The 14,158-nt window shown below is 36.3% G+C and overlaps 1 protein-coding gene across 2 annotated transcripts in view; it reads left to right on the top strand.

The window, feature by feature from the left end:
- Nucleotides 1-14,158, top strand: part of kcnd3 (potassium voltage-gated channel, Shal-related subfamily, member 3) — a 177,250-nt gene that overhangs the window by 133,512 nt on the left and 29,580 nt on the right. For both annotated transcript variants that reach the window (XM_056463500.1, XM_056463499.1), the window contains exon 3: nt 7,495-7,663. In XM_056463500.1, the coding sequence (XP_056319475.1) occupies nt 7,495-7,663 (169 nt within the window). The remainder of the gene's footprint in view (nt 1-7,494; nt 7,664-14,158) is intronic.

Below are 14,158 nucleotides of genomic sequence, written 5' to 3'. Positions count from 1 at the left end.
GTTTTCTGAGAAACATGGTGACGTGTTCAATACTTAATTTCCCTGCTATATATTACTTCTCATGTTGCCATTTGGGTGTAAATGGAAACCAAAAGCTACACATTGTGGTATACTATCAGCATTTTGTATGGTAGCCCCATAGTCCAAAATTAAAGCAATTTTTGTAATAATAATAATAATCTTTCATGGCTTTTCTATAACATATTTCTATATAAACACAATTTTACATTATACTAAATCAGGAAAGTCTTTCTTATCTAAAATGGTTCATTTTAAAACTACATACTGTGACACACCAAGCGCAGTATTTGTGAAATAATAGTGGGTTTGCTCTTCTGCCAGGATGCTTACTGTGAGAAATGCTGCATTCTGAATGATACATACAGTAGGATGACAAAATGGATCCCGTGGTGATACTGCTAGAATATCACACAACTATAACGACAAATTCCAGCACTAACTATTAAACATATACTTAGCAAAGCATCCACTATAAAACTATTTACAGTTTATGTATAGCTTTCAAATAATCAGTCATCAATATACAGAGTTACCTTTGTGCCTCATAATGGTGTAGTTATGAAATCTGGACCAAACTGCATTACTGTGTTTATAGACACAATAAGCCAGATTGTGCGCTACTTCTCTGTGATCCAGACTGAGGTTTGAATCAGTCCCCTGATGTCAAGATGAGCGGAGCTTCTTATTAACACTATAAATGAAAGAAAACTTCAGTGAAGTCTCCGAACAAACATGTAGCTAGCATCAGATACCTTTGGTCTGACAGTCAAAACAACCAACACCCGTTTGTTTCTCTCTTTTGTTTTCACTCTCCCATTAAAATTCCCCTTTCAGTCAGATCCCGAGCAGATATGAAGGTGTGGAATAAATAGATAAGCAGATATGCAGATGCGATATAAACCTCAGTAGGCCGATACACTCCGAGAACAGAGATAAATGGAGAGAAAGCAGAAAAAAAAGAGCTGCATGTGCAAATTTTGATAGCGTTTTTGTTGTGTTATTGTATGTCTGTGCGCTGGTATTCTGCATAATGCAAAGGATTTTGATTACAATCAATACATAGCTGTGGATCTTATCGCCTAATTTATCCATTCGAGATCCAGCAGAATGAATAAAGGTCAAAGTCTTGATTACAAACACCATTAAATCTCTTACAGCAGCCTAATCAAAAGCCTGGAATACTTGAAGCCTTTTTGTGTATATTAAGCGAGACATCAAGACAGAATGGGCCATACAAACACACACACATCAGCTGCAAGAGCCTGAACATCTATTATTCACATCAAAGAGCATTTGCTTTGAGCGTACGCACTCGTACACAATACCGTGCAAAAGTATTCACCCCCCTTAACCAATTTTCTCATTTAGCTGAATTACAAATGCCTCTTTGAAATGCAGTTCTCTGTGATATTACTTCTGAGCGGCGAAATTCAGAAACCAACTCCTTTAATATGACTTTTATGTATGTCTGAAAATATGCTACTGGAATGAAAAACTGAATTACGCAGTTTGTGTTAACGTATCCAATCCTAGTGTTTGAATACTTCACGCAGACACCATTTCGAGCAAATTATAGCTTTGTCTTTTGGGGTAAACACATCGTTCAGGTGCGATTCTTCTCCAGAACAGTGATTCGCTCCAGGTTAGACCGTCTAAAAACACCCTTCCTAATAATTTGCTGAAGCATTAGACATTTAGACGCACGCATTTGTCTTCATAGTTCAAAGCAGAGTGAAAATGCTGAATTTACCCATGAATACACAGCACAGCCATTTAGAAGTAAGCCGTAATCCTTAACTCAGTCCATAGGGAGCTTTTGTTCGGCCTGTAGTTTGTGTAGTCAGAGCTGTTAAGCCATCTATCCTGCTGGGTGTTTAGTTGCGTCTCTTTTTTTGTGTGCGTCGTCTCGCTGTCCCAGATTGTATTGTGCATTCTTGGCTAGTGTATATTGCATGTGTAAAGTGTAAATTAGTTTAGATTATATAACGCACTCCGAGATCTCTGGCTCAGAAATATTCCCATGTGGGCACGATCCAGTCCTCTTAGAATGACACTCTAATCGACTCTTGAAATGAGTTTCGAAAAAGTGTTAAATGAGCCTCCAAAAATAAGGCAAACATTAGCTTCGACACAGATTTGTAGAATAAGGCCTTTCTTTCTCTGAAAGTGTTGACAAAGATTTATTTGAATCATCTCTCATCAGTCTACAGTGATTAACCTGCTTTTACCTTGATGTATAAAGTAGCATGCTTATTTAAATGTGGAATTTTAGTTTATTAAAAGACAATCTCAATTATGAGCACTTGAGGCATAAAATTGTCCCTCATTTTCTTTTTCTTTTTTAAAGGCGGAGGGGTGTTCAGTAACTGCAACTTTCGTTCTTTCGTTCATTCGTTCATTCATTCATTCTCCTTCGGCTTATTTCCTTTATTCATCAGGGGATGCCACAGCGGCAACCTAGTACTGGGAAACACCCCTAAACACTCACATTCATACAGTACACATCCACTACGGCCAATTTAATTTATCAATTCACCTAAAATGCAAGACTTTGGACTGTAACCGGAGCACCCAGAGGAAACCCACACAAACACAGGGAGAACATGCAAACTCCACACAGAATTGGCAACAGGTACTTTACAGGTACAACTAACTGATACTTTTTTCTCAATTCTGAATTCTTTCACGCATTTCTCTCTCACATTTATGAAGTTGCAGTTGAGGGACATTTTGCAAGTCAAATATACAAGATATAAATGCAGAATTGCATGATATAAAAATATGAATTTGTAGTTATAACTACAAATGTAATTTGTATGTAATTGTAACAAAATTGCAGGGAAAAATGCAAATTTAAATATAAACTCCAAACTCCAAGATATAAACTGTTTTTTAATGATTGAATAAAGTAATTAATTATATGATGTATTTATTTATTTATTTATTTATTTATTTATTTAATAATAAACATATCTCAGAATTATACCAGTTTTATCAGAATTTGTCTACAGGTCTACACTCAAAATTGCTTAATTTTTTTTCAAAAATTTTTTTTGGGGGAGAAATCTAAAAACTTACAACTAATGTAAGCAAATTCCAAACTTCACCTTTCGATTTTTAATCTAAAAATCCCTAAATTTACTTCAATTTTAAGTAGGGCTGCACAATATATCATTTTAGCATCCATAATACAATGGGATTATACCTAATCTAAAGCATTTGAGCACAAGAAATTATAACGTGTAGCTTTAACAATGATTAATTGTATTATTTATACAATAAAAAGATACATTATTATTTTATATTTACATTGTTCAATTTCTGTACCTGAATACTGTGAGACTCAGTAGAAAACCATAAAGCACTGTTTATTTTATTTTTGCCTTTGCTCTACTGTATTTATCTACGCTTGTAATCTGTTTATACTTTATGCAGATGCACTCCATTGCAAAATCTATACCCCACATACAGTATGCACAGTCCTACAGCCCAATCCATCTAAAAACCAATTCAAAATTATGATTTCTGTTTTTACCAGACCCTAGCAAATCAATTCATCTAATGTATTTATATTAGGGCCACACAATATATCGTTTCAGCATCGATATCGCAATGTGTGAGGCCGCAATAGTCACATTGCAGGGATCTGCAATGTAGCTGGGATTATAGATGACCAGACATTACAGTTAACAACATAGTGGAGTATTTGCAAATTTCATCCTTTGAGTGAAAGATTATTATTTGCCTGTGTTTTTAAGGCCTGACTGCAAGAATTGAGTAAACTTAAATATTTGGGCACAGTAAATTAAACGTTTCTAGCTTAAAGGTTAATTTTACATTTTTACTTAATTAAAATGATATAGTGTTGTTGTTATTATTATTATTATTATTATTATTATTATTATTATTATTATTATTATTATTATTATTATTATTATTATTATTATTATTATTATACAGTGATTAATAAATTTCTGCTTCTGAATACTGTTTGACTCCCCAGAAAATCATAAATCATTGTTTATTTGCGTCTTTTGTCTGTTGTTTTTTAAGTATGCTTGTCATTTTTTTAATCATATTGTGAAGAGTAGCTCCCCTACACAAATATCTCAATTGATCTAAAATTATGAACTCTTTACAAGCTATTCAAGTCAGCTAGTGAAATTGCATTTATAAAATATAAAATCAGAGAATAAAAATATTGCAATGTCAGTTTTTTCCTCAATATCGTGCAGCCCTTATTCAAATGACCAGGGGCAGATTTAGTGATTTGGGGGCCCTATAGCAACTCCAGCATGGTGCCCAAAAAATGAAATGCACTCTTTCTACTTTTATTTAATTTTTATTTATTTAGCTGTTTTGTTATGTCACTCAATCTTCTTTTCTACGTTTTTTCTTAATGTGATAACATTTAACATTAACATTTTAAATGATTAATTACAACTAAAAATAATAAATATGTATTTTTAGAAATTTGACTGCTGGACTGCTCCATGATTGGGGTTGTTGGATATTTTATTTTATAATATTATAATTACATAACATTACATTATTATAATAATATTATGTTATATAATAATATACTGTTTTTAAAATAATATTTAATGATGTAAAATTGTTATTTGTTTGAATCTCACTATACACAGTATGATAGAAAACTATGTTATATATAGTTATAATTTACACTTCTAGATATTTATTGGGGGACCTCACATGTCCTGGGGCCCTAAGTGGCCTTTTCCCTTATTTATTGGTTAAATCCGCCCCTGCATATGACAATATATAAATTCGCAGAAAAACTAAATATTGCACTGTCAGGTTTTTTTTTTTTTTCAACTATCATGCAACCTTAATTGTAAGTGTTTCAACATAACCTTAATTTTTGTCGGTTGCTTGAGCTTAACTTTGAACTCTAAACTATTGAACTCTATAAATTCCTTTCACTGCTCTCGCCTCCTAATGAGTCGTTTTGTGTATTTGAGACATTTAAATTCCTATGGCTGGCTGCATGTTTTCTGATTGTGTTTGACTGAATTGTGCCTCACTTGCACAACATTCATTTAATGAAGGAACAGGATTATCCACTGTTAATTAAATCCTCACTGGCAGTCAATGCAAGAACTTGAGTTAGCAGAACACTGTTTTAGTTCTGAACATAACGCTAGTAGCACAATGCTAATATTTTATGTCTATACAAGTTATGCTTGCTTAGTTTCTACTCCACCAGGTGCTCCAGATTCATTTTCTTTTTCCCTGTGTTCAATCAGTATCCAATTACTTCACTCTGTAGCCTTTTAAACTAATGTCTTCTTTTTAGTTAAAACCAGCTTGAACCATTTAATTTGTTTGAATAGAAATTTGGTCAGCCATTTTCTTATCTTAAAAAAAAAACAGTCACCTCATCGCCTGAATTCAGATGGCAGCCCATCACGCAGGCTGAGGAAGATCTACAGTGGTGCGTGTAATTGTATTTTCATTTTAAATAACTGTAGCGAATTGTATTTGATGTCCTTGAAGTAGCCAGGGCATTGGATTGGGGGATTTAAATGCTCTAATTTAAACATCTTGAATGACTTCCTCATCTTCTACTGGCTTTTGCTCCCATTTTTTGTACAGTTGTACAAAATGATATTGGCCTGATTTTGAGGGGCACATTATCCAACTATGTTCTGGTTTCCAGACATATATACTGTTTGTAAAGCAACAGCCTTGGGAGAGATTTTATAAACAAATCAGTTGACAAACGAATGGCTTTCCAAACAAACAGCCCTCTGGACAAAACACTTTCCATGCAAACAGATTTGAAAATTACACGTTTTCCAAGCAAACTGCTTTCTAAAAAAAAAAAAAACATTCACAAATAAATGGTTTACTAAACAAAAATCAGTAGCTATGTTTCCATCCACCTATTTTTATACGCATTTTGGAGATGCACATATAAAATAGTTGATGGAAACACCAAGGTGCACATATGTTTTAAAAGTGCACATAAAAAAACACATGCGCATAACAGAGTCAGATAAACTTCATATTCGATAAGAAAATATGCGCATAAACTATGATGAAAACTCTTTTACCGAACAAATTCCAGTATGCGTATTAAAAAAAAGTCATGTGATTTTCTTATAAAAGTTCATATGATGATAAATATGTGTGAAGGGACAAACCAGCAGGCTGAGCACATTGTAAAACATCAAAAATGTTGTTTTGGTCATTCTAATACGCCGTAATAATTTCAGTATTAGTGTTATTAAAATATTAATTACCTCCAGAATCAAGAGCATCTTTGCTCCGCGTCTTACACCTCTAAACGTTACTACGCGTTTATTGCATGTCGGCATTTTGTCTTCTGGGGCGCAAGTCATTTATTAAATAAGGAAAAGATTCACGCAGCTTCTCCTATCATAGGAAATTCCGTTTTTACTGTTGATATTTGGTGCCAATTAATCAGGAAGTGACGATTTTGTTTTCTTTGAATCATTGGATGGAAACGCTGCTTTATTTGCACGTCTTTTATGCAATATTTCTGTTTAGCGCATAAATTTAATTCGCATCTTTGGATGGAAACATAGCTATTGATACATTGTTTCTACAAACAAGATGTTTTCAGAACACTTCAGGTCGTTTATTCACAGTATTCCTTCATGTTATCCAAACTCTGCTTTCAAGACAAAGACTTTGTCTGTAAACAAATGATCTTGGGACAGATTTTATAAACAAATCAGCTTACAAACGAATCACTCTGCAAACAAGCTACTTTCTGAATCAAAGTACTTTACAAACAAACAGCTTTTGAAACAAAACTCTTCTCAAACAAACTGCTTTCTACATATAATTCTTTCTAAACAAACAGCTTTTCAACATTTTCAAAAGAAAAGCTGTTCAAAGCCAGTAGCTTACGAAGTTTAAAATATTATAAAAATATTATTTTCTTTTTTTACTTTACTAAATATCAGTTTCTCCAAACAAAATGCTTTAAAATCTCTCCAAACTAATTGTAAACCTTCCAAAGCTGTTTTCAAAATAAAAGCCTATCCAAACAAACATCTTTGCAGACGAATGGCTCTTGGTAAAATAGCATATTCCAATGAAAATGTCATTTCATTCACGCCTCTGTCACCTCCTGCATCCGTAATCATTATTGCATTTTAAATCTGCCACCTATAATGCCAACATCACACTCATTTTCCTTCTTTGTCTACAGGGTACTATTAAGTGGCATGTGGAACTGCCAATCTGCAGTAAAACCATACAAATATGTTTAGCAAGTCTTTGTGATTATTCATGATTTGGAACGTAATAATAAAAACAAATGAAATATAATTATTATGAGCAGCCAGAGTTGTGTAGGTGTGATATCGTGGATCAGTCTGGCCTTTTTGTAATGCTGTTAAACAAGAAATAACACGTGTAGAAGCAGGCTGTGCATATTTCAGTGATTAACATCTCTATTTTCTTGCTCTTGCTCTGCAGGTATGGAGACATGGTCCCAAAGACCATAGCAGGGAAGATCTTTGGCTCCATCTGTTCCCTCAGTGGGGTGCTGGTCATCGCTCTGCCTGTTCCTGTCATAGTTTCCAACTTCAGCCGCATCTACCATCAGAACCAGAGAGCTGACAAGCGCAAGGCTCAGAAAGTTCAGGTCAGTGGGGCTCAAAACTCCCCGAGGGGCTTCATCTCCTGTGACCGAAGCTGCTTTGGCTGAGAAGCAGGTCACTAGCAATTTACTCAGAGTGATGCTCTTGTTAAATAACATCATATGCTTTTACATCTTATGCTTAACTAAAGAGAAGTAATTTTTGGGGTAGCTCTGAAGGATATATGTGTCGAGGGTCAGGAGTGTTGTGGGAAAAAAATAATTTAGAAGATATTATTCCCAGACAGGGCTCTAGACTGAGAGTAAATAGTCACATTTTGCAACATTTTTCCTGCCTGTGAAACTACATTTTGTTAGGGGTCACACTGGTAAGCAAAGACATTGTTGCAAATGAGACAAAAAAAAGACAAAACAGCACTACTTGTTTGAACTTTGTGCTGCACGGACCATTTATCAGCTGGATTCAAAAGAAAAGACAGAGATACACGAGCTAATGTGTTTTGCTGGAGTAGTTGTTTACCTGACCACTTGTTCGAGTCCATTAAAGAGCTCACTGATACAAAGCACAGGTTTATACTTTTATTCCACACAACACTGCAGAGGAAAGCACACTGAAAAAAGTGTTGCACGCAAAACTGTTGCAAATTATTTATTTGTGTTAAATTTAAACCAACAAATTAAATTGAGCAATGTTCAACTTAATTTGTTTGTTTAAATTCAGCCCAAATAAATTGTTTACAACCACTTAACGTAAAACAAAATGGAGTAAAACCAAGGAATCATCTTTGAATCATTTTTTTCAGTGCAGCCAAAATCAAAAGCTTATAGCAAAAATAATGGCATAAATATCAGGAAGTCACATCGAATAGTAATATTAATTATTATTATTATTACTAAAGTATTAGTAATGTATTTTGTGAATAAGTCAATAGTTGTGTATTAAAAGAAGATCTTTAGGTTACTGTTTTTAATAACAAATGTCATAGAAAACAAAGGTATACTACTTATTTTACTATGATGCTGTTGTATTTGAGGTTATTGTAAGATGGTAATCCTTTGGTACTATAGTAACTTCAGTGTAACAAGGCAAGCATTTGTGGTAAGAAGCTGTCAAATGTGATGTTTAAGGTGTCACTAAAAGGTTGCTAACGACTTCTATTTTAAAAATATTTTATATCTATAAAAATGTTAAATTCTGTACAAATACATCAACCTTTTAGCTAGAATATTACAAAGCAAAATGTCTTAACAGTAGAATTATAATAAATGCTTTAACATCAGCATATTAGAATGATTTCTGAAGGATCAAGTGATCAAACTGAATACAATCTTACATCAGCAACAGATGGCAAACAACGTGTTGATAATAACATAATCATATTAGATTGCAAACAACCCATTGAGTTTTTTAGCACGTGTTCATCGCTGCTATTATATTTACACATATAGTTTTTTTCCTGAGGTGATTTAAGCCAAAATACACAACAACACTAATATAAAAAAATATAGCTACAAATATAGCTACAATGATAAGGAATATGGTTACTTACTGAGTAATTAACGCACAGCAATACCACACAAAGAAAAGACGGACTTTGACGGAAAAAACAATGTGAGGAAAGCTCCTTTATAGTGCACTGGACAAGTCTGAACAAGTTCCGGCCACGCATGCCCGCAGCATGCAGTTCTGTACAATTACGTATTCTATCATCATTCATTCATTCATTTTCTTTTCAGCTTATTCCCTTTATTAATCCGGGGTCGCCACAGCAGGATGAACCGCCAACTTATCCAGCACATGTTTTACGAAGCGGAATGCCTTCCAGCCGGAACCCATCTCTGGGAAACATCCAGACACACTCACTCACACTCATACACTACGGACAATTTAGCCTTCTCAATTCACCTGTACCACATGTCTTTGACTGTGGGGGAAACCAGAGCACCCGGAGGAAACCCACGCGAACGCAGGGAGAACATGCAAACTCCACACAGAAACGCCAACTGACCCAGCCGATGCTCGAACAAGCGACCTTCTTGCTGTGAGGCGACAGCACTACCTACTGCGTCGCTGTAATCTATCATCTTAAAGCCTAATTTAAGCCTAATTTTGATATCGGATTAATAACGATAACTTTAAAAATAGTATTTATTGGCCGATAACAATATGGCCGCCGCTATATCGTAGAAATAAGAAACTTCCACTAAGGTTAAAATATGAAATTACTTCACTATGTTGTTAACTGTAATATCTGGTCAACTACAATACCTACATTGCAGATCTGCGATGTGACTATTGCGGCCTCACACATTGTGATATCGACAATGAAGACTGGAGTAACATCTGCTAAAAAATCTGCTTCATCACATAAAGTGGAACATTTTTACATTCATTTCAAATATAACTATTCCACATTTAATATTCAAAACCGTTTTTTATAATAATTCACAATATACAATGTATTTTTAAGAAAAAAAAGTTACAAATGCCAAACAGTGTCCCTTTGTACTAAATGATTATCATATTTATTTACCAGTGTACATACAAAGATTTTCAAATGAGACCATTCCACATGCATTGTTTGGTCATTTTTTGTTATTGTCAGGGAACTGATGTTCCTGTCCCAGCTTCACAATAAAACCTATAATCCCTCGCAGAAAATCCCAAATCTACTTTTAGACTTAAAGCTCTGATATTCCCCCTGCAGTACAGCCGGCCTTAGCTGCTCAGTCTGCCTGCCATCGCAATCACCAGTTGTCTTACCACTGCTATTTCCTGCTACTTTATGTCCTTCCTCTCTTGATATCCACTCAGCCATATTGCCGCTCTTTTCCTCATCTGATTAATAACGTTATTAAACTTCTTTGTTTCCGGGTCCATGAAGGATAATAGTACTACTTCACCATCCTGGTACCAAAAAACACCTCAAACAAACAGCCCTAATGTTAAATTAAGCCTTTCTCTTCTCCCCAAGGGAATAAAGGGATGACCTGTCACTCGTTTAATGGCAGCATGGCGTCAAAAGATTGAGTCTAGACTCTGAATGAGATCTCAGCAGGGTTACATGCCCTGCGTCTCTCCATCTATCACTCCATCCCTCCCCTGTCCTTCTTCCCAAACGTCTCCATATCTCTCTCTGAAGGTTATTTAGTTTGGGCGTAATTATCTGTTAAATCACCACGGGCCTCTCAGCTTGCCTTTGCTATGCTAATAATTGCGAATGTTGTTGGAGATTAGCTTGATCGCTAAGAAAAACAACACCAATGCCACTTTTATAACAGCCTGTGTTTGTGTGAGAGAGAACGAGAGAAACGTCGGCTCTTCACATCATGTTACGCTTGCAGTCATGGATTTAATGTATGCTAATGAGGAATTAATATATGCTAAGGTTTAGGGTGGGCCACAGTGTCTCCCTAGGCAAGATTCCCAATGGCTTTAGCATTTTACTTAGTGTTAATTTAAAGTTTATCCAGTATGGCAGATTGTTGCCCAGAATACTTTGCGTTCTGACTGAGGCAGCGCCCAGACTGCACATTATCTCAGCTTGGATCAGCCTAAACGCGCTTTTGATGTGAAATTTCTGTCTCCAAACATTTTCTGTCTTTTCTCCGCACAGCCGCGGGGGTTCAGTTTCAAGTCCAAACTAAAGCTGCCAGATGCGACCAAACCTCTCAGGACCATCTTAAAAAATCTGCTGTGTTCTGTGTGTGTGTGTGTGTGTGAGGGGGTGTTTAAACACATCCCGCGGTTAACTAATAAGAGATCGGCCGAAGTGCACGAACTCGCCCGGAGCCCCAAGTTAACCTCCACCACAGGAACAGCTGTGCTTACTGTCTAAAGGACATGAGAGAGAGACAGAGGAAGACACGGAGAGGCAAAGAGAGCCAGGAGGGATGTTCATCCTAATGACAGTCCTTCCACAAATAGCTCGCCCAGACGAGACCTGTGGGGGGAGGGGTTTGTTTATTCCTGCAGTCACTTTTGGGAGGTGACCTTCCTCCTCCTCACCTGTCGCGTCCAGTAGCCAAAATACAGCTCTGGTACTGCACCAAAAGTGTGTGGCCGAATTAATAAGCCGAACTCCTTTCATATTCCAGCTCCGATATTAGTGGCTGCACTGTAGGCTTATATTAAATCCTAATGTGATGAACGGAATTAGAGCTCCTAATCATGTATAATTAAAACAGTATGTGTATGTGGAGGTGTTTGAAGTGCATTTGTACGTATATGTGGGTGTGTTTACTATTACCAACCGCTAATTGCTGGTATGAAGGCACTGTGAAGTCTTTGCAAATATTTACTGACTTGTAATCATTAAAACAACACCAGCAACTGCATTTTTTCCATGACCGCCACAATACATTTGTTAAGCTCAAACTGTAAAGAAACAGTTGATTAAAAAAATTTCAATTCTGTCATCATTCGATCCAACATTTTTGAGTTTAATTGGAAACAACAGTTCCTATGCAAATATCTCATTACAGTAGCATTAAATAATAGCATTAGTGTTGAATGGATATACACATTTTGGCCAATACTGATGACTGATAAGTCTTTTTTTGGGGGCCAACAACTGATAAACAGTGGTCAACATTTGAAGTGAATCAAAAACTTTTTTCAATTGTAAGACAAGAATGGGTATTATTTAATACTTTTAGGGCATCTTTAGTGAAAGGTTTTGATACACTTCAAATATTGACTAGTGTATAGGTTGATAATAGGGCTGCAGGATATCGGAAGAATCTGATATTGTAATATTTTAATTTTCTGCGATAAATATTGAGATATGAATAAAGTTTCAGAAGATAGCTCTATTTGACGGTTTTCTGGGGAGTCTGACAGTATTCGGGTACAGAAATTGAACAATCACAATGCAAATAAATGCTTTCTTACTTTGTTTTGTCTTGTTTCAAGTCCAAATATCAAAAAAAAAGTCTTAGACCAAGTAAAAATATTGATTAGTTTTGACTGTCAGAAGAAATAAGTAACAATTAAGAGATTTTGCTTTAGTTAAGGAAATTATCTGTTAGTGGGGTAAGTGAAATCTTGTTTTCGCTATGAAATGGAGATATTTGGACTAGAAACAAGACAAAAATTCTAAGAAATGTTTCTACAAATACAGTTCTGTAGCTACTAGTCAACTAAAATTCACACTTGACATTGCATATCTTTGCGATGTGACTATTGCGGATGAGCACATTGAGATATCAATGTTAAAATTATATATTGTGCAGCCTTTTGAAATAAAGCTAAATTAGAAAAATAAATACAGTGAATAACTGACTGTATTTTGAATACCTTAAATCAGCGGTTCCCAACAGGAGGGTCCCGGCCCGCAAGGGGGCCTCAGTGAGCTCTCAGGGTCGCATCATATTTTGAACATTTTTAGCAGTGGACAATTATGAGAACGATCATGTTGCCTCAGTTCATTTTATCCCGTGGCTGACAAAAAATTTGACAAATTTGTATTTCGTCCTCCACAAAAAAGACAGAGTCTCACTGATTCGCTTTCAGCAGCTAATGACCCAAGCATACTGGACCCAGGTGAGGACACTCCAAACATTTCGGGTTGCAGCTCTAGCAGTTCTGGAAATACGAAATGCAGGAAATATCAAGATAGTTACCTGAACTATGGTTTTACTCCATTTTACTCCAAGCAACGAGTCCCTGACCCAGCCACAGTGCATTATCTGTGCCAAAGTTATTGCTAACGAATACATAAGGCTATCCAAACTAATAAGACATTTGCAGACGACTCGTCCCCAATACCGTAAGGTGTACCCAATACAAATGGCCTACTGATGTTTTGCTTTTATATTTAACATTAGCCTATTTTTGTGCAAAAACATATCAATATAGTAATAAACATAAAGTTTGTTTGAAAAAAAAATCTTTTTTTGTCATAACTTCAGCAAACTTATATTCATTCATTAATTTTCGTCCCCTTTTCCGGGGCCGGGTCATGGGGCAGCAGTCTTAGGAGAGAACCCCAGACTTCCTTCTCCCCAGACACTTCCTCCAGCTTCTCCGGGGGGGGATGCATAGGCGTTCCCAGGTCAGCCGAGAGACATCCTTCCAGCATGTCCTGGGTCTTCCCCAAGGCCTCTTCCTGGTGGGACATGCCTGGAACACCTACCTAGGTAGGCATCCAAAACAGATGCCCGAGCCACCTTAGCTGACTTCTCTCAATGTGGAGGAGCAGCGGCTCTACTCCGAGCTCCTCCTGGGTGACAGTGCTCCTCACCCTATCTACAATAGTGCGCCCTACCACCCTGCGAAGGAAACTCATTTCGGCTGCTTGTATCCAAGATCTTGTCCTTTCGATCATGACCCAAAGCTCATGAACATAGACTGACCAGTAAATCGAGAGCTTGGCCTTTACCACAGCGGGCCGATACATTGACCGCATTACTGCTGCCACTGCACCAATCCGCCTGTCAATCTCACGTTCCATCCTTCCCTCACTCATGAACAAAACCCCAAGATACTTAAACTCCTCCACCTGGGGTAAGGACTTTCCTCCAGCCTGGAAACTTATA

This window comes from Danio aesculapii, chromosome 8 (assembly GCF_903798145.1).
Source record: "Danio aesculapii chromosome 8, fDanAes4.1, whole genome shotgun sequence".
Taxonomy (NCBI): Eukaryota; Metazoa; Chordata; class Actinopteri; order Cypriniformes; family Danionidae; genus Danio; species Danio aesculapii.
This window is presented reverse-complemented; position numbering and strand designations above follow the sequence as displayed.